A 24,730-nucleotide genomic window follows, 5' to 3' on the forward strand; every position below is an offset into this window, starting at 1 on the left:
AACCGTCTTACAGAACTTTCAAGATAAACTGTCTATTTTTGTTCTGTATCTGCCTCACAAAGTCATAGATAGATAGATAGATAGATAGATAGATAGCACCCCCATGAGGCTGGAAATGATTATGATTATTATTAATAAAAAAAAAAATTAAAAAAATAATTCTGATTATTGTTGTTATTATTATGATTATTAATCATAATCATAATTCTGATTATTATTATTTGTTACACACACACACACACACACACATTGAGTACATTAAAAATCAATCATTAATTGATTGCAATTATCTTTCTTTTTTTTCAAAGATCCTAATGATGGGTTCTGACAGTACTTTCACCCATGAAGAGGATAGTTGGAGTTCATTCTTAGACAATTTACCTGAAAACTATTTTGATAACAACAGTGATTATTGTTGTGAAGATGGTGATGTTTGTGACCTGACTGGGGGGATGAGTTTCGAGGCGCTGTTCATCCCAGTTCTGTACTCGATGGCATTTGTTGTGGGTATCCTTGGAAATGGAGTGCTGCTGGGAGTACTGTTTCAGAGCAGGAAATCCTGGAGTGTGACAGACACCTTCATCCTTCACCTGGGTTTGGCAGATGTACTGCTGCTGGTGACGCTTCCTCTCTGGGCTGCCCAGGCTGCTCAAGAGACAGGGTGGGAATTTGGCGCCCCCCTCTGCAAAATCACTGGAACTATTTATACAGTAAGTGTTTCACAATACAAAGGATGTGCCAAAAAAAAGGGTTCCAACCCTTCTCTGACTGATTGTATTGTTGCACCCTTAGATCAACTTCTACTGTGGGATCTTTCTCCTGGCCTGCATCAGCCTGGATCGCTACCTGTCCATTGTCCATGCAACCCAGATGTATTCTCGCAGAAAGTCCTGGGTTGTTCATACCAGCTGCGTTGTGGTGTGGTTAGTCTCTGTACTCCTCTCTATCCCTGACTGGATCTTCTTAGACGTTACAGAAAGTGACAGAGTAGGCAGATCTTACTGTGTAAGAGATTATTCAAAATTTGGCAATGAGGCGGTAGATTTCTGGCAACTGGCATCACGCCTGCTCTACCACATAGTGGGCTTTCTGGTTCCTTCTGCTGTCCTCATCTTCTGCTACTCCTGCATCCTGTATCGTTTGCGTTATGGCAACCAAGGCCTCCAAAAGCAGCGAGCCTTCAAAGTCATTATATCCTTAGTGGTAGTTTTCTTTCTCTGCTGGATGCCATACAATATCACACTCATGGTGGACACGTTTAATAAAAACAACAGCACTAATGACTGTGGAAACATAACAAATATGGAAAAAGCAAAGATTGTGACTTCTTCCTTGGGTTACCTTCACTGCAGCTTTAACCCAATTCTCTACGCCTTTGTGGGTGTGAAGTTCCGGCGCAAGCTGCTGGAAATCCTGACATCACTGGGCTGCAAGATAAAAAGTAATGCCAGTTTTCAAACAGTTCTTAGCACCAGGAGAAGCTCTATGTGGTCTGACTCGATGGATTCTTCCAAATCAGTTGCAATCTGAAAAATACAGCAATGTGATCACAAGCTTTAAAAACTGACTCAAACTGCTGCACCTGCCCTTCATTTTTTCTGAAAATCAGGTATTAAAATTAACTCAGGACAAAATGCACTGATTAAAACTTAGTATGTATATACTGTATAAATATTTTTGACCAATTGAAATAACCAACAGAATTTAGTTTTTTTTTCTTTTTATTAATTACAGAAGGCTGCACGGTGGCGCAGTGGTTAGCACTGTGGCCTCACAGCAAGAAGGTCACTGGTTCGATCCTTGGCTGGTTTGCTCAGTGGCCTTTCTGTGTGGAGTTTGCATGTTCTCCCCATGTATGTGTGGGTTCTCTCTGGGTACTCCAGCTTCCTCCCACCATCCAAACACATGCATGATAGGTTAATTGGTCACTCTACATTGCCCCTAGGAATGAGTGTGAGTGTGAGTGTGAGCGTGAGTGGTTGTTCGTCTCTCTGTGTGGCCCTGCGATGGACTGGCGAGCTGTCCAGGGTGTACCCTGCCTGCTGCCCAAAGCCAGCTGGGATAGGCTCCAGCTTCCCCGCAACCCTGAATTGGAATAAGCGGTTTGGAAAATGAATGAATGAATTAATTACAGAAATGCTTAATTAAGAATATATATATCTTTTATGAAAAAAAAGCAAGTCTTTTTTTGTCAGTAGAGTAAATTTAATGCTTCTGCAGTTTCTTCTTTCAGAGTTTGCATGAAAATTTATCCTATATTTACATAAACTATGAAACAGTTAGAATGCATCAAATAGCTGAGAAACTCCTTTGATGAAGCCTCATACTTCTTTGTTTGTTGCAACTTCCTTAAAAAGGCGGAAATCTTGTATTCAGCTGTTTTTTTTTGGTTTTTTTTTTATTTCTAGGAACTCAGAAAATTGAATAAGGAACAAGTGACTAGATATATATATATTTTTTAAATATTTTTTAATAACCCACAATCATGTCCAAAAAATAAATATTAAAAGGACATGGTGGAGTGTGCTAGTGGAGTGCTTCTAATTAGTTTCTGTTGATCCAGACCACAAAAGATTCAGTTTTTATGATTAGTCTTTTATTTTGACATATATGGATACATACAAAAATATTCCAAAGTCAATTAGAAGTTTTAAGAAAAAAAGAGAGCTTTAGGAGTCATATTATGGTATTATGATATATATTTTTCATTATAAAAACAATCTTTTATATTAAAAAGGGATCACTTTCATTTATTGACATTTATACTGACATTTTTCATTTTAATGATAAAAAGTTTTCAAGTTAAAAAACGATTATTTTTACTCAAGAATAAACTTTGGTCACCTTTTTGGATATTGTTTGATTCTCGTCTTAATGAAATAAACATGAAATATGAAGGAGAGGAAGCTTCTATTTGCCTTTTAAGAAGCTAAAATGTGATACATTTCTAAACTGAGGTGTGAGAAGAAAAGTTATACTCAACTAGACATTCATCCACATGACTTTAACAGGGTTTTTATCATTGACTATAGTATTCAATGATTCAATTCTGGGATTAAATGGAATATACTTTCTTTACACACTTATAAATGAAATATAGTCATTCTATGTAGATTATATGCAACGACAAATTCAGCTGGGGACAATGACTCGTGCAATTGATTGTGTCATGTCAGTTTAACAGGCTTAGAGACGTTTTCCTTTTTAGGTTCGCCAATGTTTCAGTAGCAGCAGTTGACTGAGCCACTCACAGCCTAGTTCGCCATTTCATTCATGTATGTTTTATGGACTAATTTGATTTGTTCAATATTAATATGACCATCCACATACTTTTACCATCATTTTGTAATTGGTAAGTGTTAGAACTATTTACCTCACTCAAACTGTTTGTTACATTTAATCTTAGCCTAACAACTTTAAGACTTTAAAGTCCCCACAACTGAACTTGAGTATATTTTCACACCAGCATCCCTCAACCCCGTTTCTTCTCTGAGTTAATCCCACGTTGACTCTTGTCCCATCTGTTCCCCTCTCACTTTGTCTTTCTTTTTCCCAACTTCCTCTGAAAATTTCCTCTTGCCTTTGCGCTCCTCTTTTTTTGCTGAATCAGCTATGGTAAGCATTTATGGTGTGTGGATTCTCAAGGCGCAATTTGTTCATGCATCTCTATTTTTATGTACAGAAAATACCATAGATGCTATTAGTTAGTTCTTTTAGACAGTGTTGAAAAGTGTGTCCTATGTTAGTAAAAAAATGGGGAAAAAAAATAAGAATAGCAGATGAACACTTGAAATGAAGTTCTTGAGAAATTAGATGAAATCTTGCACAATCAAAGCTGAAAAATGCATCTGGTTCTATTTGCTGAAGGCTTTTTAGACATAATATGCATGGATTGCGAATGTCACGTTACAGCGAATCCTCTCCAGAAACACAGAGAAACTAAATTACTCTAAATCTGGACAAAATTAAAGTGGCAATAGTTTATGGAAGGATAAGTCCTCTCCAGGGCCCATATCTAAACTGAAGCAGTGTTGGATAATCTTGGTAGAAATTAAACAAATGACAATGAAAAAAAAAATAGAGAACAGCTTTAAAATATTCTGTAAGAACCTCAAGAACTGAAGATGACTTAAACAAATGGATCAGGCTGTGATAAGGAATAAAGGTGGTCTTGTCAAGTTCATTTTAAATGTATAGAACTTTGTTTTTGCCTCATATAGCCTACTGGATGTCCATTTATGATTGCATGTTTCAAGAAACTGTTGCAACAATTTCTTGTTAATGGCAACACAAAAATGAGAAGTGTTTCAAAACTTTTGTACAGTATTGTAAATGTGAAAAAACCTTTGTGAAAATAAAGCTGACTTTAGCATTATAGACTGATTTCTCCCATTTTATTAATTTCTATACATTTTCATGCCACATTGCAACTAGTGTTTAATAAATGGAGAAAATATAGAAAAACTTAGAAGAAGTAAGAACATTTGTGTTTGATTAGTTTTCCCTTTCATAGTACCACTTGGTGTTGTATTATAGACTGCAGGACTTTTTTCCTCATAAAGCTGGAGCACATATAACATGTACTAAACAATGACGGCAGTGGCAGAACCTAAGCAGAAGCTGCTAAACTCTGCATGCTTAAATCATTTTATAACAAAGCAGATGTTTTTATATTTTTTGTTAAAATCATTAGGATAAAGAGAAAACACAAGAAGAACGGGAAGCATGTGCTCTTATTTCTGTGGAAATCATTTGTAAGCAACTGGCAGGAAACTGAAACAAAGTGAAAAAAAGGAGATGCCCTTCTTTAACATGTGTTTGTCTGAAAATCATCAAGTCATACGTTACAAAAAGAAGATGGTAACGATGTAACAGCTTCCTGCAAAGGAACTCATATGGACTAAAAAAGATGACAAAATAAAAACACAGCATGTGCTCACTGCTATTTCCTATTTGAGATGCATGAAAAGGAAAAAAATCTGACCACAGCAAGATGGTGGTAAGAGTGTTATGCATCATTTCTGCAACAACCAGTGTGTTTTCAGTGTAAATGTTTCAAGCCCCAAAGACGTAGATTAACCCTTCATCCCTGACGCCACCTGTACTAGACTTGACTGTTTGCTATGCAAAGGCAAGCAACTGTTGAACTGTGTGAGACGCTGATTAGAAATGCTCAAATATTTCTCTGTTGTACAGAATAATTGCAGCAACATCTGCACTGAAAGAAGCCTGTGTGTGGCTGCTGTGGAATTGATTTTTAGCAACCTTTGGACATTTTATTGATACCTGCAGATCGACTTAATCAAACAAAGATAATGCAAACACAGAACAATGCTGTAAGTGTGTTTCAGTTCAGCACTTTAGTGTCTCATAAAAAGTAATACAGAAAGAAACAGGGCAATGAGAAAATAGCCTGTGTGTGGGTGTGCATGTTAAAAAATAAATAAACACGCAGGCCATCCTGTAGGCCTAACCATTCGAGGCTGTTTTATATTTCCACATAATGGATGCAGCATTTCCTGTGCTTCATTTCTGATGGACTAAATTTCAACGAATTCAGTAACTTTGCTATTAATAACTATGAAGCTGTCATTCAGTTTAAATAGCAAATGTTAATGAACATCTGATAATGAAGCCGACTTCCTGGATTTCCAAATGCTCTGGTGTCTCATCTAAACAACCTTGGATTCCTTAGTTTGACCCTGTACAGCTCTGGGGCCGTTGCTGAAGGAATGAGAAGATGTTTTTAAGTGGAGGCTTCAGAATATACTCAAGTACTTAGTTGGATTTAACAGCCTAACCACAAATCTCCTCAAACATAAGTGCGTCAGCACACACGGGTGTTGTTTTTAACCTATGTGACATGTTTTTCATGTAACGTTAATGACGTAGAATTCAACACCAGAAAGTTATTAACCCACGTGAAAGTTTTGTTCTGTGAATAAATTCATCTCAGTTGAAGAAAATGTCTTCACAACTTGAAGCCGAGGCAGGAAATGACACCTTGACTTGATGTGAACCCCCTCCCGTCCCCAGCACTAACAAGTACTACTGTATAACTATGATGAGTTGCTGCTGTTGGTAATACTTAGACCACATGAGATCTCATGAAAATAAAAAGATTCTACTTCCCGTCTTGTGTGTGTGAAACTATAAGCTTCCAAAAGAGCACTAAACTGTGAAAATGGCATTTACATGATATTTTATCATATAAAATCTTGTTGGAATGAAACTGGTCTGGCAGGCAATAACCTGCTCGTCAGCATTAAAATTTAAACCAAGAATTCTGTATATTATGAACATCATGTGCTTCAAACTTCAATGGGGATATTTTTTTTCTCTAACTTCCTCATTGTATCTTGAGACATGCCTTCATGCACTGAGCTTTTCGCGGTTTTCTCCTTCCAACAAAGACACAAGTCTTCAGACAAGAGCAAATAGTAGAGGAAAACACACAGCTCGTTTCTTTTTCCCCCTTCCCACGCCTAGTCCGGCTCTATCACCTGACTGATGACATCACTACCTGTTTGTCAATCTCTTTTATTATGTAGACACCCATGTTAAAAAGCTTTAGGTAGAAAAAAAAAAAAAAAATTCCATCTGCACACTCGCACAAAAACACGCATGCACTCACTGCGCAATCATGGAGTTTTCACATACTTTACTGCTTTAGGCGAAACAGTAAAACATGGCACATGAATTATAAAAAGAGAAAATGTTATGTTATGATGTCAGCAATGAGGTTATAAACTGTGTCGGACTGTTTAATGCAAGAATAAACAGCAAAAACACAATCTAAAGGTAACAGTGCTAGTTTGAACATAATGAGTGTGCTGTCTTTACTGGGCTACAGATAAGGTATAGGAAAAAAGATCCACTTTTTTTAGAATAGCAAAAAAAATGTAATAAACATAACAAAGATATCTATGTAACATTAGATTGAAAAGGTATAATGAAAAAACACTGCATTAATACGCATCGCCATGACACTTTCACATCAAGTGGAATGTGAGTCTATTTTAAAAAAAATAAATATTCACTTCTCATATCACAGTTTGTATAACTCCACCCAGGAAACCCAGAGCACAAGTTCACGCCAAACTTTCCATCATTCAGGTCACTTCTGAGAATCTGGAGGGGTGCTTTTTGACCATTCATCATGACTGCACTGACTGCACAGGATCCTCTCCACATGTCATCCGCCTCAGCTCTTCCTCTGACTGAGCTTCGTTGTGTGGGACTTCCTCACCAACACCCAACTCCCACAGTGAGCCCTGCCCTTCAAATGTAGTACGTCTTAGCCAGCTCAGTATTTGTTTCCTGAAGTTTTCGCTAAGTAACAGGTACAACAGAGGCCTGAGGCAGGCATGAATGCAGCCCAGCGCTGAGGTAACCATAAGTGCTGCTTTTAAAGAACCTTCTGGATTTCCAGATGACTTGTTGTGAAGCTCTTTGGAGCGGTTATGAAAAGTATCCACAAACAGGGTGATGTTGTACGGCAGCCAGCAGAGAATGAATGCCACCACCTGAGGCAGGGTGACCATGATGCGCCGCTGGCCGAAGAGGCTTTTAGAGCTGTGTTCCCGCAGGATGTAGAACCAGCACATTATAAGGATGGCAGTAGGGACCAAAAAGCAAAGTATGTGATGAGGGAGACGTGAAATCAGACGCCAGTCAATGTTAGACTCAGTGTAGATGTCCACACACTCCGATGCCTTACGCTCAACAAAAAAACAGTCAGGGATGGTTAAGAGCAGAGAGATGAGCCACACAGCAAAGCAGCTCCCATGAACTAAACTGGGCACTTTGTGGGAGTACAGCTGGAATGCACGGGTGCTGGACAGGTAATGATCCAGACTAATGCAAACCAACAAAAAAATCCCACAGCAGAAGCTGATCTAGAAAGAAAAGAAAAGTTTGTTACAACTTCATCACATTCAGTGTCTTCTCTAAGCTAAGTCAGACTCCCTGCCCAAGGTCTTTATAAAAAACTACAAACACTTAAACACAATCACACAAAACAGCTTTCTTGAAAGTGTACTAAACAGATGATGCTTTCACTTTTAGCCTGAATAAGTTCAACACAATACTTACATTGAAAACAGCCGCACGTATTTTGCAGAAAATCCCACAGCACCATTCACAGTTATGTTGAGCTGTCTGTGCTGCCCAGAAAGGCAGCATTACCAGAAGCAGGATGTCCACAACACTAAAGTGGAGAATAAAGGTGTCCGACATCCTCCACAGTTGCCTCCTTTGAACCAGAGCTGCCAGGACCAGCGCATTCCCCAGCAGGCCTACAACCAGCACCACCGAGAACAGAACTGGGATCCACACTGCCTCGCTGCCCCTCTCCTCAAAATCTTCTTCATATTCATAGCTGGCATCATAGTCATAGGTGGTATTTTGATTAAACAATCCATCCAGGAACACATCCATCTTCGACTAGAGTGGAGACACAGAAACGATCAAATAATAACAATAATATTTTTTTTTAAAAGTTGTTAAAAAATACTGCAATGTCTTAAAATACAGTCGTAGACACACTTCTGTCTGTCTGCGCACAAACAACTGGCTAATGGTGAGGTAAGGTTTTAAAATCTCCCTCTGGGAAGTCCAGCTGAGGGTTTTCAAACATATCCACAAAGCTCACATGGTGCTATGTCACTGGATGAGGTAACTGGTGAGTGGGCAAACGGAAAGCACGGGTCCGCTTAGTCACCCTTATACACGAAAAGTTGACATCTATTACAAACTGATGTATATGGCCGTTGTTGAGTATCACCTTTCAATCTTGGTAAAATTTAATACTTATTTTCAGTAAGCTTGCGTAAGTAGATCAGTTTCTCCATTAAGGAGCGGTTTCGAAACGGAAAGAAGTGCAAAAGTACAGACTACTAAGAACTCAAAACGTATGCTGATATATGAGCTCTTACTTACTTCCCATGGAGGTTTTCAGCTGCAGAATCTCACCCCTTTGTGCGCAATGGACAGATGTCACTAAGCACGCAGCAACCTGATGGTGCTGTCACCTGTTTTTGGAGGGAGGTCAGGTCAGACCGCCTGCAGCTGTCCAAAGAACTTCAAGTCCAGCGGAAAACACACGAAAGCGATGTTAAAGATAGCCTATAGTAAATTTGTCATTAGAAACAAATCGTACATTCAACAGAACTGAAGGTGGATCCGCACAAACAACAAAGGCACAAAAAGAAGAGAAAAGCTCCGCTTACCAGCCGGGAGGTTTACGTCTCTGACGCACTCTTGCGTGAAATAAACGGGTTTGAAGTTTGTCACACAAATATCTTACACACTCTTAAAGCCTTTCCACGCTGTTGTTTTGGTAAATCGATTTTCAGCCGAGACGCGTTTCCATTTCTGCCAATTGTAACAAAATAATAAGCTGCCAGACGTATCCATTTTCAAAATAAAACTACATAAAGTGCTTTACGTAACAACCATTAATATTGGACAACAAATGGGAACTAATATAGTAAAAAAAAAACTACCTGTATTACTAATATATCTGTGGAATTTTTCTGAACCGGTACAAATTTAATAGTCTAGGGCCTAGGCAAATGTATGTTACAATGCTAACTTTATTTTGAAGGCTAATTTGCATAACTTCCGCTTTACCGCTTTCGGTTCAAGAAACCAGAGCCATATAAAAGGAAGGGTTACGACACCCCTTGAACTCGCAGACGTGAGGTCACGTGATTCATGTAGCCAAGAGTTGCAAACCACTAATAAGTAATGGATGGCTAGACTGCCCATAACTATTAGAGCAAAGAGCATAAACTGGACAGTTGAGTCCTGTACATGCAGACTCCAACTCAGGAGATGCTCATATATATATATATATATATATATATATATATATATATATATATATATATATATATATATATATATATATATATATATATATATATATATAGCTAAAGGCTCTTACTCCCGTAGTACCACAAGTAAACCTGCAGTCTGAGAGAGAAGTGCTCTATTTGGAACAGAGCCCGTATACAGTCTATGATTTGGAATATATGGAACGAGGAGATCTTTTATGTACAATGGAGCTTGGTCATGGAGAGCTTTATATGAGGAGAAGAATTTTAAACTTTAGACTACGGTTTAACATTTTCAAGAGAAGTAAGACTGTGAGCACATAAGTGAATACATTTACAGATTATATTTGGTAATGAAAATAAATGAATAATAATAATAATAATAATAATAATAATAATAATAATAATAATAACAATCATAATAATATAATAAATTAAAACAAATATTAGTTAAGGTGTGTCTGTGCTGGATTATAATAACAACATTCTTCACAACGGAAAACACTGAAGTTTTAACCGCCATTTTAAAGCTCTGCTATTACTCTGCGTGCAAACATTGTGATGCGTCACTTCGTCCTACTGTGTGCAGAGATTAATTGCTAGTTTAAGCCACCTTCAGATCTACTTAAATAAACTCGATATGTCTGTTCCCATGATTATCTAACATTAACCTTAACCTCTAGCTGTGAATGATATTCAGTCTGTTCTCTCTGTCTGGTGTCAGATGGAAACTTGGCTCAATGTCAGGGGTGATCTCCATAATGAAGGATAATTAGTGGCTGTAGATCTGGGCTATTCAACTTCAATTGCAGGTGGGTCAAATATGAAAATGCTAAAATAATTGATTTGGCTCACAGGCCAATTCTATTGTTTTATTTTTTAAAACATGTTGTATCATACCTTCATAGAACAAATTCTTCAATTCAAGTCACTTTACTGTCACAATAATGGCAACATTGCCATAAATACTTTACAGTTTAAGAAATTATAGCATTTGCTGTGGGTTTCATAAACAAAACGCATTGAAAACTAAGTAACATCTGACAAGTGTGTTACTCCTCAAATGTGGAAAGCAAGATGAAAACAAAATGTCAGACTAAGAAAAATGCCCATGTCAACTTTATTTATATAGCAAACATCCTTTTACCCCAACTGACCAAACAATAAAATAATAATAATATAAAAAGAAAACACAACATAAAAACGAATATAAAATGTCAGGCTCAACTGTATTTAAAGGAGCAGCTAGCCACCAGATAAGCTGTTTTACCCCTGGATGTTAGCCTGGATAAAAAAGGACACTGACCGGAACACTTATTTTTGGATTTCTATTTGCTGCTTATTTTCTTTAGAATAAATTGAGAAAACTTCCTCTGCCTTGCTGATGTGAGAATTGTTACATATAGTCTTTATCATCATGTTACTCATGAAAAAAAGAATATTACATTAATAACCAATTTAAGAAAGCTTGACAGTACTCTCCCACTCCTTGATTCAACCTTTTCTTTCTTCAAATGCAAAATGGTATGTAAGAAAGGAAGGAGGAAAAAAAAAGGGTTTTCTTTTAGAGTCTAGGATTTTTCCAGACTTTACTTTTATGCCCCAACTTCTACATCAGCCTTTAATCTTTTTGAATGAATATCAAAGTGAATATTGGTCCATGGTGTTGCACTATGTTAAGGGAATCAGCACATTACAATTTAAACTTTTTCCTTAAACAAAATAAATGTTGGAGTTTAAAAACCTTTTTAAATTAAATTTTTTTTTCTTTTTTTCTCATTAAACCAGAGCAGTATTATTGTTACCAGTGTTCCATTTTAATTAAGTCACAGTGACCTCTGCTGGAAGAAATAAATCTTTTTTTTTTTTCTGTTCAGTCTTATAACTAAGCCAGGGCTACTCAATTTAGTCATACAAGAGCTTTCTTGTAGGAACAGGAATTAATGGAAAACCTGCTGGATTACAGACCTTGTAGGACTGAACTGAGTCTTCTATATGTTTTGAAGAAAAACGAATAAAATATTTGAACGTCTTAAGTAGCCTAATGCAAGTTAGTTTTTATTTATTCTTATTTAACCTGATGTCCTGTCCATCATGGCAGCAGAATGATGGTCTGGCTGCTTTGTTGTGCTGAACAAAATTACTCTGCCAAGAGGAGCCTTTTGGATATGGTGCTCCGCTTGATTCTTAAATTTTATTCTTTGTTATCATTCAGGCGGGGTCAGTTCAGTCCATTTTTCCATGTCTCCTTCCTCTAACACAGCTGACTCAAATGAATGAGTCATTGTTCATAACCTGATAGGCTGTTTAATTTGAGTGTGACAGTTCTTGTTTTATTATTACTAATATCTTAATTCTAAGTAGACATGCAACAGACAAAGTTTCAGGAAAAGTGGATGAAAATATAATTCATCTTCTGCATATTTTTCATGGCTAAAAAAACCCCCCTCTCAATTATTGTTTTAATCATGAAGAACTTAGGAAAGCTGCACTATGGCGACCTATCTCGCTTTCTAATTGCTGGTATCTGGTACTGCTGGTCTTATTTAAGGACAGTTTAGCTTTAAGGCTCTGCAAAATGGTTCTGTTTTGAAAAACCTCTGTCAATGTGAACAGCGTTATCATCATAGAAGCCTATAGTACGTCGTATGTCAAAAGCCACCTGCTGACCTTATTCTCAAAAGTAGTGCTTTCTCAAACGTTTAAGGCCATAAACCTCATGATAACATATGTTGGTGTTTGCAACCCCAACCCACCCAACCCTGGAGGACTAAAGTTGCCCATGCCTGCTTTAAATACAAGGCTGGAAAACTGGTAAAAATCCTGAAATTTATTTGATAAATGTAGGATACATATTATAATTATCTGGCAACCAGTTTGAGAACCAGTACTCTAAAGACAGTCCATGATTGAGCAGAGATGTCCTGATAATTCTACAAGTAGTAATAAAAACAGTAACTTCAACAGCTGATGTGGATAAACTAAAAAAAAGTTTCAAATGGTGCCATGGCAGCATAGGCAGCTTTTCCCAGTTTATATATATATATTTTTTTTTTTTTTTTTTTCTAAAGAAAGATGTGGCTGTGACAAGTGGTATAAAAGAGATTGTCTATATAAGGGTTATATGAGGGTATGCGTGAATGTATGTGTGTATAGTCATTCAACTTCAGTTAGGTACATTTAGCAAGTAACTAAAGTGTCTTAGTCTACAGTTGTATAGCTGTGGTGGGAACATTAACATAACCTGTTATGGAACATTCAAAAATAGATTAAAAATTCTATAATTAATATGGATCAATTGCAAATGAACTCAGGATGGATTTAATCACAATTAAATATTTTGGAAATAACTGACAGCCTTAATAATTATATCAGGGGTGTTTCATAAATTGCTTTAGTTTATTACTATAGTTAAGGGTGTAAATATGTTTTTCACTAAATTTGTTTCTATATTCTTTCTCTGTTTAGATTAGTAAAAATTGAATATTTGTGAAAAATATGCTGCCATAACAGGATATATCTGAAATTAGGTCCAACATGATCCCATTGAATGTGTAGAGTAGCTCAAACATCAAGTCAAAAGCAATGTTGGAACTTTATGCATAACATAAGCATATGAGATGGCATCCTGAACATAGATTGAGTGGATTAATAATACTTTTAATAAATTTTTGTCTTCCTTTCATTTGCATAAATACTCTGTCCCACATCACCCTGGTTCAACATTACACTATTTGCATTAGCAGTGAGGTCTATCTCTGCCTTTGTCAGCTGCATTTCGTGCGCAACTTGTCCTACTGAGAACAACCTGGGGAACACTAAAATGAAGTTAATGCACAATAAAACAACGCCTTGTATTTATTACAAACTATTTATTACAAAATTCTTTCTAAATCAAAGTGTGATTTGGTTTAATTGCTACATAAAGACAAAATGAGTGATGTTCTTTTTCTTTTTTGTAGTACATAGTATAATTTTCACACACATGAGAGTACAAAATAAGTAAGAATGAGAACTTCCCTAGGTGACACTTAAGAAAATTGTTTTTAGTTGTATGAAGAAAGAGACATTTCACAAGGTTTCACACAAAAATGCAAATTGAGGAACAGAAAAAAATATCATTAGTTCTTATGCAATAATTTTGGGAAACATCAGTATGTGGAGTTACATTTCACTTTCTCCACCCTCCCTAAATGATTTGTACTAGATAAAAGTAAAAAGAGACAAAATATTGTAAGCTACATAGTATCACAAACTAGATCATAAAGCACCAGTGTAAGACATACAGGCAGAAATCTTAAAGTCTGAGAACATGTTTGGAGTCTTATTGAAACTTTCTGCCAATCTTGAGCACCTCTTCAACAGAAAACCACAGTTGTCTCTTGAACTCTGATAGTTTTCACACCATGACAGAGTAGGAGGTGTTTTCACTGTCTGCAGAAAATGAACCTGTGGATTTTCTTGACCTCTTCTCCCTCCACTCCGTCATCCCCAGCCAGCGTCTCTGTCCCAGCAGCTCCTTACACATTCTGACAAGCTCCCTCCTGAACTTCACCCCAACAAATCCGTACAGCAGAGGGTTCAGGGCACAGTGTGAAAGTCCCACACTCTCTGTGATCAAAATGCCGATGTCTACCACACTGAAAAACTGGCATTCCCCAGTTACCACACCCAACTTCTGCAGACTGTCTGCCAGCTGGAAGCAGTTGTATGGTGCCCAGCAAATGACAAACACTGACACTAAGGAGATGATGAGACGGAGAGACTTGCGCTTTTGACGACGAGAGGCATTGCACAGAGACCTGAAGATCTGGATGTAGCAGTAGAGCATGATCAACAGGGGGAGCCCAAAGCCCAGAATTATACTGATCATTTGCAGCCCTATCTGCCACTGTGCATTATCCTTTTTAAACCACCATGTGCACAATGTTGTCGTCTGGTGGCCAGCGATGGGTACATTTGCTACTTCCTTGAAGGTAATGTCCACTGCACACAAACCAAGGCAGACAACCCAGATGATGGCGGATGCAAGTTGTGCATGGCAGGTAGTGCGTTTCCAGCCAGAGCTGACAGCATGAACAATGGCTAGGTATCGGTCAAAGCTGATGCAAGCCAGGAAGAGGATGCCGCTGTAGCGGTTCAGAGAAAAGAGGGCACCAGAGATCTTACAAGCCACCAAACCAAACACCCAGCTGTGCGTCCACTGCACTGCAAATAGGGGGAGAGTGAAGGCCAACAGGAGGTCAGAGATGGCCAGGTGAAGCAGGAAGGTGTCCGTCAGAGAGAAAGCACAGGCTCCACCACCCTTGGAGTTTCTGTAACGTCTAATCACACACAGCACCAGCACATTGCCTAAAACAGCCAGGATGAACACCAGACTGTACACAACAGGGGAGTACATCTGTGCAAAGGTGTAAATGTTGTCCTGGAAACAGGGGGCTGCTATATTCCCAGTGGTGTAGTCGTAATCTTCATAAGCCTCCTGCTGATAAAAGAGAAAAAAAACAAATTCAAATCTAATATTTAAAAAAAAGAAATTGCCTACTTTACTAATGAGTTTCCACATTTCTTATTCCTTTTAGCTTTTACATTACTTGACAATGAAATCTTAAAAGGTGAACATATCACTGAAATTGTTTAAGGGTTGTTCATTTGCATTTTGGCAGCAATTAAAAAAAAAAAATGCTATGAAATAAAAAATAAGTTTTTAATTTACTCAAAGGAAATGATTAACTTAATCACCCCTATAAACTGATGATGTACAAAAAGGCTTATAGACATGTCCACTCACCGAACCGTTATCAGTAGTTGGAAATAGATCCATATTTGCAGAGTTGATGAAGCAGGACAACAACTGACAACTTTCAATAATAAAGAGAGCACACACATCAACTAAACATCCCTTTTCTTACTATATCTTTGCCACACTTGTCCAGATGACAGAGAATCAGAAAGAAGAAGTAAAAAAAAAAAAAATCAGGAACTGAATCCTCACACACTTTAGACAGATGCAAACAAAAATATAGTGGGAATGGTTGACTGTGGCAAGGAAGTTGTGACATATTTTTATGATATTTCTTTGCTCAGCTATAAGCAAGCCAGACAGTGCGTGAGTGGCGCTGTAGGTGGAAAACCCCCCCACTATTTTTAAGATATTGTACCAGCGCACAATGAAGATAAACATGTTTTTCTGTAACAATTAAGATGCTTGCAGATTTGTGTCAAAGTGAAAATGTGAGGATTAGCCCTTCAACAGAGATGGTTTCGAGACAAAATCTTTCACAACTGGAGAAGTGAAAGTGCTTGGGTTGCAGGAATTTCAGACTCCTTATAATGTTTCTTTTGTTGCTGATTTTTTTTTTTCTAGTCCTGAACTGTTCTGGGATTTGTAAACAATCAGCAGGGTTTTAAAATCTAACCTGTGACTGACTGGAAGCCAGTGTAACGATTCTTAAACTGGTGTTCAGATGTCTTCCTCCTAGTTAAAGCCTCCACAGCAGCATTCTGGATGAGCTGCAGAGGTTTAATGCTCTTTTTAGGCAGTCCTGTTAAAAGGCCGTTACAGCAATCCAGCCTACTGGAGATGAATGCATGGATGAGTTTCTTCTGATCTTTCTGGGAGACTAAACTTTCAATCCTGTTGATGTTACTGGATTGATAAAAAGCTGTCTTAGTGACAGCTTTGATGTGGCTGTTGAAAGTCAGATCTGAGTCTATCAACACTAGGTTACAGACTTGATTGATAGTTTTAGAAGCCCGAGTCTCCAGGTGGGTATCAATGCTGACCCTCTTCTCTTTGCTACTAAACAGAATAATCTCAGTTTTTTTTCTTCATTTAATTGCAGAAAGGTCTCTCTCATATAAATGTTCATTAGCTCCAAATCTCGACACAGTTTTATGCTGAGAATAAAGATAATCATAATCTTGTGTTAAAGATTTCATGGGAGGGGGAATAAAAGTGAATCGTGACAAAGTGCCAAGGTTTAAATCAAGATTAGTCAAAGGCCTAAACTGAAACCGGCAATTTCTTTATACAGTATGTCACCATTTCACAACTGATGAAGGTGTTTTGTTTTAAATTAAATGTGGAAATTTTGCACAGAAAACACAGCTCCAGACAAACATGTGCAGACTTTGTTCAGGTCTGGAGGCTTAGGGAACCAGCACAGAGATGAGTCACATACTAACTAGACTGTGGCTGCAAACTGTTTTTCCTTTTCTTTACCTTGAATGTGTCAGGAACTGAGCTACGTGATCTCTTTATATTTACCAAGAGGCCGCATATGAGGGCTTTCTGCTAAATGGTGCTATTGTGCAACTTTCCACATTTGCTTCCTGATTTGACAGTTACTGCTATGAAAACTGCAACGACTGATAAGACAAGTTGCAAATATCTTCAAACTGTTTGTTCAGGCGGCCCTGCCATGGACTGGCAAGCTGTTCAGGGTTTTAACCTGTCTTTTGCCCAAAGACTGCTGGGATAGGCTCCAGCTCCCCGCGATCCTTAAACGGACTCAGCGGTTAGGATGACAAATGAATGAATCTTTGCTCAGGCTCTTTTGATGAACATTGTTTAATGTTCATCAAAAGAGATGAACTAGACTATTTATTATAGACTATTGAATCTATGATTTAAGGCCAAACATTTGTCTGGTTTGGTGAGCAGGACATTTAAAACAAGTTTGTTTCCATCACATATTGTGTCCAGCAGAAAGCAGGACAGCATATGTGATGAAAACAAACTGATGTTGTAGTATTTATGACCTGAATCATAGAAATTATTTGATTTTAGCATCTGTAATGTAGATGACTCATAGCAGATAACAAACATGAGAGATCCAGAACTTGTCTGAGATTAATAAGCTCTAACATGGTTTGAGGGCTAAAGAGAAGTATTAAAATAATTATTTCTACTTTAGTAATGCTTTCTGCAGGTGTTTTTATGTTAACATATATTTTTTCAGTGTGATTATATTGTCTCCTTGACAACAGCTTTCCACATTTAGCAACTTTAAATTCACATTTGAGTTAGGTGTGGCAGGGAACGAAGAGTCTAAACTGGCCAAAATACAGTATGGAGTGAATTTCATCTGCTGTATTAAGTCAGTATACACATTCCATATTCATGCCCAAAATAAAAAGATGTATTACCTTGTAATACAAACCCTTTTCACCGATGTGTACTTAAGTGTCACAACTCTTTTTTTCTTTTTTTTCATTGTTTTTGTTATGCACACAGCTGGGCCCTTACTAAGTACACATGCCACTCCTCGCCAAAGTGGCTAGAATATAAACACACACACCACATACTGTCTTTGTTCTTTAATGATTCTCTACTGATAAAATATGCATCACACTACGTTCACCTTTTCTCTCAGGCATAGAACGCCCCAAAACTAAACATGTTCTGCTTTACGGAATGTTTGTGCCTGCCCAAAATGGTCAAACTGTTTACCATGTGATACCAGTATAGAAACTGGACTCCAGTCACTGTCAGAGTGGGTATAAGAACTGTGACAATGCTTTGTCCTTTCTCTGTGTGGATTTAGACCGTAATCACCTTCAACTCCGACTAAACTTTCAGGACATATACTGAAGAGGTCTAAGGAGGTAAAATGTGAACTCTAGGTTCTTCAAACCAAGGATATCCATTTATGTTACATGGAGATCCTAATTTTTACAGTGTTTCTCAAACTGGTTTGTGCTGCATAATTAGTTAAATATGATTAAACGTGTTTGGGTTGCATTGAAGAGGTGCACAAACTTGGTTAATACTGGATGTGAGTGTGGATCTGTGTTATTAGGGAACTTGAATATAAGGAGGGACAGGAAAATACAGAAATCCAGCCTCATATTATGTAAACTGGGAGTTTTCATATTTAATAGTATTGTGACTAATTTTAATTTCCCCTTTCCCTTTTTTTTACAGCCATGGCGTTTCAGCCAAATGTTGTCAACTCGCAACCTGTGACGGTCACACAGTACACTGTGTCCTCGGGACTTTCAGATTGGAATACAAATGTGTGCGACTGCTGTGATGACTGTGGCATTTGTATGTGTTTATGCGGGTTTGTGGAAGCAGGCTAGCTTTTCATTTCGTGTGATACTGTATGAATTCTAAATCATTTAATACATCTCTCATGCTCAGGTCTTTGTGGAGCATTTATTCCTTGTATCCTGGGCTGTAAGGTGGCTCAAGCCAATGGGGACAGCTGCTGTCTGCCTTTCCTTCCAGGCGCCATGATCGCTTTGAGGACAAGCATGCGCAGCAAATATCACATCGGTGTAAGTGTGGTTAAACTGTCTAAACACTCGATGGAACATGAAAGCACAAGTAAAACTAAGTTGCTAAAAAGGAAGCGAGACATTACAAAGTCAATAAGCTTATTGAAAACGTTGAAGATTATTGTACTTTTTCCCCCTTAGGGCTCAGTGTGCGATGACTGGGTAATCATGGCCTGTTTTCCTCTGTGTGGTCTGTGCCAAATGGCAAGAGAACAGAAGATGAGGGGCTGAACGGACATGTCGCTGACTAATTTTCAAATTACACTGCAAGATACGCATCATTTCATTTCCACTTTTTGGTCTGGATATCATTTCAGTAGCTTATTTTACATTTCACAATCACTAGCATGGGCTGCCTAATAACTGGCTTTAACTTACATTTTGTTTGACGTTGATGTTACTTACTATTACTGTACATTGCATCTGTTTTATAGGTTGTGTATTCTAAACCATCTGAGGTGCGGGTCAAGACTCAGAGATCTGGAACCAGTAAAATCTGTCATGATAAGCTGAATGGTGACTCACTATGTTGAAATGGATTTTATGCTGCAAACTGTTAAAACCTGGAGAAGGAACCAATGAATTTACAAACAACACCAATCTCTCCCTTCGTACCAGCAATTTAATGGAGGAGAGTTGAAACACATTATTTATTTAAAAATAAAAATAATGTTTTGTGTATGTTCATTTACTTAAACTCAGAACAGAAACAGTATTTTCATAAAAACCAAGTAGAAATGCTGTGTTTTGTAATTTCTTTGCCTGCTGTGGTGTTTTAAATGTCATTAGCTAGAACAGAGCATGGAAAAAAAGTTGGTTACAGCCATCTTCCTCTTTTTGAGTAGGGTTTTTCTTAGTACACTTTGTACAGCACATTAAATAAGTTTGACATTACAACAAAGTTCCCCAAAAAGATTAAATGAGATGAACAGCACACATGTTAGCTGGTAACAAATTAAGACAAAACAATAAAACTTTACATATGACAACACTTCCCTTTACTTCTTCACACCTGATTTAAAAAAAAAAAATTGTGAAAGATTATGTCAAGATATCATTCACACTTTTAGTTGCAGATGACATTTTATTTTATATTTAACCTTTTTCAAGACGTTTGGTCTGAAATGTCAAAGAAACATTTGCAAGAAACCATTGCAAGTAAAATGCATAATAACAATTTAACTTTGCCCTATAATGTGTATTTGCTTTATATACCAATAAATAATAGAAATAACTTTTCTCCATAATCTTATTCTCCAAATACCATACTACTTCTCCAAAACAAATAATGCTGCATTAAACTCAGAATTATTTACTGTAAATATTTCATGACATGTTAAATAACTGCTGTGTGGACTGCACTTATGTTACGCAATGGTGAAAAGGAGGAGGAGGAACATGAAGGGAGAGAACAGGGATATGAGGGTATCATGAAAGAGGAACAATTTATTCATGTTATAAAAAAGCTCTGGTTACTCGGCAAACACAGCTACACCTCAGGATAAGTGGATGCTATTACTTAAAAGACACAGGTGGAGCTGCAGTTTACCTTTGGTAAGACACGCTTACATTGAAAATAGTGTTTCAGTTAGTCATTTACAGACTTATCAAACAGTGAGGGGACTTTGGGTTATTTTCTAGGTTAAATTTATAGTAATGCAGTTCAATTCTTAAGGCATTTGCCATCATATCTTTTAAGGAAAATAGTAAGGGCATTTAAGGAATGGTACTATATAAAAATCTCTTTAGGATTCAGCCATTTAGATTTTGGAATTGCCATTTTAAGGTGGTATATATGACCTTGTTCTCTGTCCTCAGATTCCTTTTCTATTTTCTTCTGCTCAACCACCTTGATGCCTTGTTCAACGACAGTAAATCACATCCAATGAGGAAACTGATGAAGGCTCTAGGACTGTTTTTCTGAGCTGTAGCAAGACAAAATGGCGTCTCTAACTCACCAGCTGTTACTTGCTGCTCTTGCTCTTTGTGCTGTTCGACTCATCAGTGGCTACAGCTTTGACAACTGCATTGCAGATCCTTATGGAAAAGGTTTCACATGTGTCCGTAGAAGGACAGAGATAAAAGAGATAATAAATGGACTTCCACCATCCGTCCTAAATCTCACCATCTCCTTCAACTCCATCAAGCATGTTCCCAGTAACAGCTTTGCAAATCTATCGAAACTTCAGTACCTACAACTGGACCAAAATCGCATAGGATCCATCCATCAGCTGGCTTTTCAAAACTTGCATCAATTGAAGTCTCTTAATTTGTCCTCAAACAACATTTCAAAGCTCAGCTCTTCAGTGTTCAGCGACCTACCCAACCTCACCAACCTCTCGCTGACTTACAACAAATTAAAGGAGCTCCCTCGGGGTATTTTCTCTTCTGTTCTCAAACTAAAAATTTTACTCATGAGGGAAAACCTTCTCACAAATTTCTCAGGGATTGTCAAGTCTGTATCACATCTAATGAATCTGACAGTACTTGACCTTTCCTCTAACAAATTTACCTCTCTCAGTCACTCAAATGTGTCTCTGCCCAAGTCACTCGCTATATTGTACCTGTGTAGAAATAATCTGCACACATTAGGATGTGAACCGTCACTTTTCAAGTTTGTCAAGCTCCTGGATCTGTCTCGTAATTCTGACCTCACTACATTGGCTTTTCAAGGAGTGGATCTGAGCCATGTACAATCTCTGTGTTTGAGCTCAACGGGAATCAACGTAGCAGAGTTTTTAAACATCAGCAACATTAATGCAGGCCATGTTGATTTCTCTGGCACTGGTTTAAAGAATGACACAAAGCTGAATGAATTATGTAGTTTGTTGAACATAAAGCTGCAATCGATTAAAGATTTAAGACTCGTTGACAATGGGATTAGCAATCTAAATAACTCATTTAATTCTTGTCCAGATATCAAAGGGGCTTTGGACTTATCTCACAATAACTTAAAGACAGTGGGATGCCTGGAGTTTGTCAAAACGAAACCAAATATTGCTAAGTTTACAGCAGAACATAATCATCTCACCTTTGTCCCATCGTGTAAACAAAAATTAGTTTATTTCAACCATCTGGAAGAGCTGAGCTATCGTTACAACCGCATCCTCTCAGTAAATGCTTATGCCTTTTATCACATACCAAATATCAAGACACTGCAGCTTAACATAAATAATATTGCTTTTCTTCATCGTAGAGCTCTTAAAGGGCTGAAAAAACTTGAGACCCTCCGTCTGGACAATAACCTGTTGACAGATTTGTTCGATGTATCATTTGAAGATAATTCAAACCTGCAAATCCTTAATCTGCGTAACAACCGCATTTCTGTAATATTTAATAAGACCTTTAGCAAACTAAATAAATTATCAATATTGGATCTAGGAGGTAATAAGATCTCCCAGATTCAGATGTCCGGCCTTGATGGACTGAATAGTCTGTCCAAACTTTATCTAGATGGAAACAATTTGAAAAAAATTGACTCTTCATACTATCATGTGTTTCAACATACACTCACAGTGTTGGATTTACAAGAGAATATGATTCGCTTCGATACAGATGAGATCAGTTCACCATTTATGAACCTCAGCAAGCTCAGTGATCTAAAACTGGGTGGGCAGCGGCCGCATGGCCTCTCGATGCTACCTCGCAATTTATTTCGTGGCCTCCATTCACTGAGATATTTGTATCTCACCGATAACAAAATCTATTACTTTGCTCCTGAAACCTTCGATGACCTGACAGGTTTACGCTTCCTCACACTGGACAACTGCTGTGTTGGGGTGGCACAGTTACAGCCTGGAGTCTTTAAGAACTTAAGAAATTTGACCAAACTGGTTGTAGAAAATATGGGCATTCAGAACTTTTCCAAAGATGTTTTTGGGAATCTTACACAGTTAGAAATCCTTCAACTCAACCACAATGTGATGGAGAAAATTCCTGTTGATGCCCTAGAGAGTTTACCTAAACTCCGCTACCTTGACATCCGTAATCTTCCTCTTAGCTGCACTTGCAAGAACAGCCTCTTACAAAACTATACAGTACATAACCAAAATGTTCAAGTGGTTTATCTCCACCATTTGCCTTGCCCACAAGAGAAAACTGATAAATTCTACAAATTTGACACCAGAGTTTGTTACATAGATCTAGGAGAGTACATGTTTTTCAGCACTGTAGCTGCTATCTTCCTGTTTACATTAACTCCATTACTTTATGTCAAACTCTACTGGAAAATGAAGTATGGCTACTATGTGTTCCGTTCCTGGTTTAGTGAGCATTGGAGCCGACTCAGAGATCAGGAGGAAAATTGCAAGTACGATGCTTTCATCTCCTACAACTCCTCTGATGGAGACTGGGTTATGAATCACCTGCTGCCCAACCTGGAGGGAAACGAATCATCTTTCAAGCTTTGTCTACATCACAGAGACTTTGAGTTGGGTCGTGATATTGTGGACAACATCGTCAATGCGGTTTACAGCAGCAGGAAAACTATTTGTGTGGTGAGCAGAAACTTCTTACAGAGTGAGTGGTGCTCTCTGGAAATTCAACTTGCCAGTTACAGACTCTTTGATGAACACAGAGATGTTCTTCTGCTTGTATTTCTGGAGCCACTCTCTGAGAGACAGCTGTCATCCTATCACCGCATGAGGAAAGTCATGCTGAAAAAGACTTATTTGCAATGGCCTAACTCAGACTGCACTGATCCCCTGCAGGCCCAAGAATTGTTTTGGAATCAGCTATGCAGAGCAATAAGAGCAGGGAGCAGACTGGAAACCGAAGAAGAGGACAGCATTGAACCAGAAAGAAAAAAAAATAGACAATATGAGCATCACATCTCAGATGAGAACTATTACTTGCAACCTTAAAAAGACTGGATTACTTGTTGTTTCAACATTATTTCTTTCAGTATGTCAATAATTCCCTTTTGTTGTGGCCATGAGTACACTGTGTGAATGGGCAAATAATGAAACAAACGAAATTACTTTTATGCAAACAAATCAGCTTTCATATGTAATAGTTTTAATCTTTGATACATGTTTTCTTTTATCTTATGTGCTCTCTTAAAGGCTTTCTTGTATTTAGCACCAATTTCAAAATAACACTTTCTGCTAAAATACTTGCTTTTGTAAAGAATTTTTCATCATAGCCAGCGTTTTCAATGAACAGTTCTGCATAATAAAAATGCTTGAAAGATGCACACTTTGCATAATTTGGTGTTTTCTAAGTCTGTGCAAGAATGAGTCAAAATAAAAAGAAAGTCTTTAGATGACAGCTACTTTTTTTTTTTTTTTACATTTAATCCTGTTTCAAATGAAACACAGAATGAGAAAATATAAGAACAAAAAGTCCTGATGGTGCAAATGAAGAATATTTAACAGGCGTGTCTATGAGGTAGCTAGATACTAGTACAGTCTCATAGGAGGGAAGGACCATTGCTCAGGGCTCGGAAGGGAAGAAGATGGAGGTGCTGGGCTTTTGTCAAGCATGTGGGATGGTGGGAAATGCACCATATCAATGTGATGGGACCTGAGGGCTGGGAAAGCAAAAGGTTGAGTGTACTGGCTAAAAGACTGGAAGTGATTGCTTTGAGGAGGTTGGTGAATTTGCGC

General features: G+C 37.8%; 5 protein-coding genes across 6 annotated transcripts; 3 read left to right on the forward strand and 2 right to left on the reverse strand.

The window, feature by feature from the left end:
- Positions 1 to 317: 317 nt before the first annotated feature.
- Positions 318 to 1,530, forward strand: cxcr3.1 (chemokine (C-X-C motif) receptor 3, tandem duplicate 1; the record flags this gene model as incomplete). The annotated part of the gene is made up of 2 exons (XM_079241045.1): positions 318 to 710; positions 793 to 1,530. 2 exons carry the CDS (start codon positions 318 to 320, stop codon positions 1,528 to 1,530), a joined length of 1,131 nt encoding a protein of 376 aa, XP_079097171.1.
- A 5,627-nt stretch (positions 1,531 to 7,157) lies between these two features.
- Positions 7,158 to 9,366, reverse strand: LOC306756319 (C-X-C chemokine receptor type 3-like; the record flags this gene model as incomplete). Its single annotated transcript, XM_079241046.1, has 4 exons — positions 9,231 to 9,366; positions 8,941 to 9,081; positions 8,095 to 8,445; positions 7,158 to 7,898 (listed from the first exon to the last, which is right to left on the reverse strand). The coding sequence occupies exons 3-4, from the start codon at positions 8,437 to 8,439 to the stop codon at positions 7,158 to 7,160; spliced, it is 1,086 nt and encodes a 361-aa protein (XP_079097172.1). The 5' UTR covers positions 8,440 to 8,445; positions 8,941 to 9,081; positions 9,231 to 9,366.
- Positions 9,367 to 13,832: 4,466 nt separating this feature from the next.
- On the reverse strand, positions 13,833 to 15,758 carry cxcr3.2 (chemokine (C-X-C motif) receptor 3, tandem duplicate 2). Of its 2 annotated transcripts, none has more exons than XM_079241263.1 (2): positions 15,631 to 15,758; positions 13,833 to 15,324 (listed from the first exon to the last, which is right to left on the reverse strand). In XM_079241263.1, exons 1-2 carry the CDS (start codon positions 15,661 to 15,663, stop codon positions 14,239 to 14,241), a joined length of 1,119 nt encoding a protein of 372 aa, XP_079097389.1. In that variant the 5' UTR covers positions 15,664 to 15,758; the 3' UTR covers positions 13,833 to 14,238. The 2 variants fall into 2 exon arrangements, with proteins under 2 accessions (XP_079097389.1, XP_079097390.1); XM_079241264.1 differs by having other exon boundaries at positions 13,833 to 15,321; positions 15,631 to 15,757.
- Positions 15,759 to 18,770: 3,012 nt separating this feature from the next.
- cnfn (cornifelin) lies at positions 18,771 to 19,355 on the forward strand (the record flags this gene model as incomplete). Its single annotated transcript, XM_079240403.1, has 3 exons — positions 18,771 to 18,891; positions 18,988 to 19,124; positions 19,266 to 19,355. The coding sequence occupies 3 exons, from the start codon at positions 18,771 to 18,773 to the stop codon at positions 19,353 to 19,355; spliced, it is 348 nt and encodes a 115-aa protein (XP_079096529.1).
- A 1,264-nt stretch (positions 19,356 to 20,619) lies between these two features.
- On the forward strand, positions 20,620 to 23,986 carry tlr21 (toll-like receptor 21; the record flags this gene model as incomplete). The annotated part of the gene is made up of 2 exons (XM_079241047.1): positions 20,620 to 20,678; positions 20,943 to 23,986. The coding sequence occupies exon 2, from the start codon at positions 21,065 to 21,067 to the stop codon at positions 23,984 to 23,986; it is 2,922 nt and encodes a 973-aa protein (XP_079097173.1). The 5' UTR covers positions 20,620 to 20,678; positions 20,943 to 21,064.
- Positions 23,987 to 24,730: the final 744 nt, after the last annotated feature.

This window comes from Telmatherina bonti (assembly GCF_933228915.1).
Source record: "Telmatherina bonti genome assembly, chromosome: 5".
NCBI classification, from domain to species: domain Eukaryota; kingdom Metazoa; phylum Chordata; class Actinopteri; order Atheriniformes; family Telmatherinidae; genus Telmatherina; species Telmatherina bonti.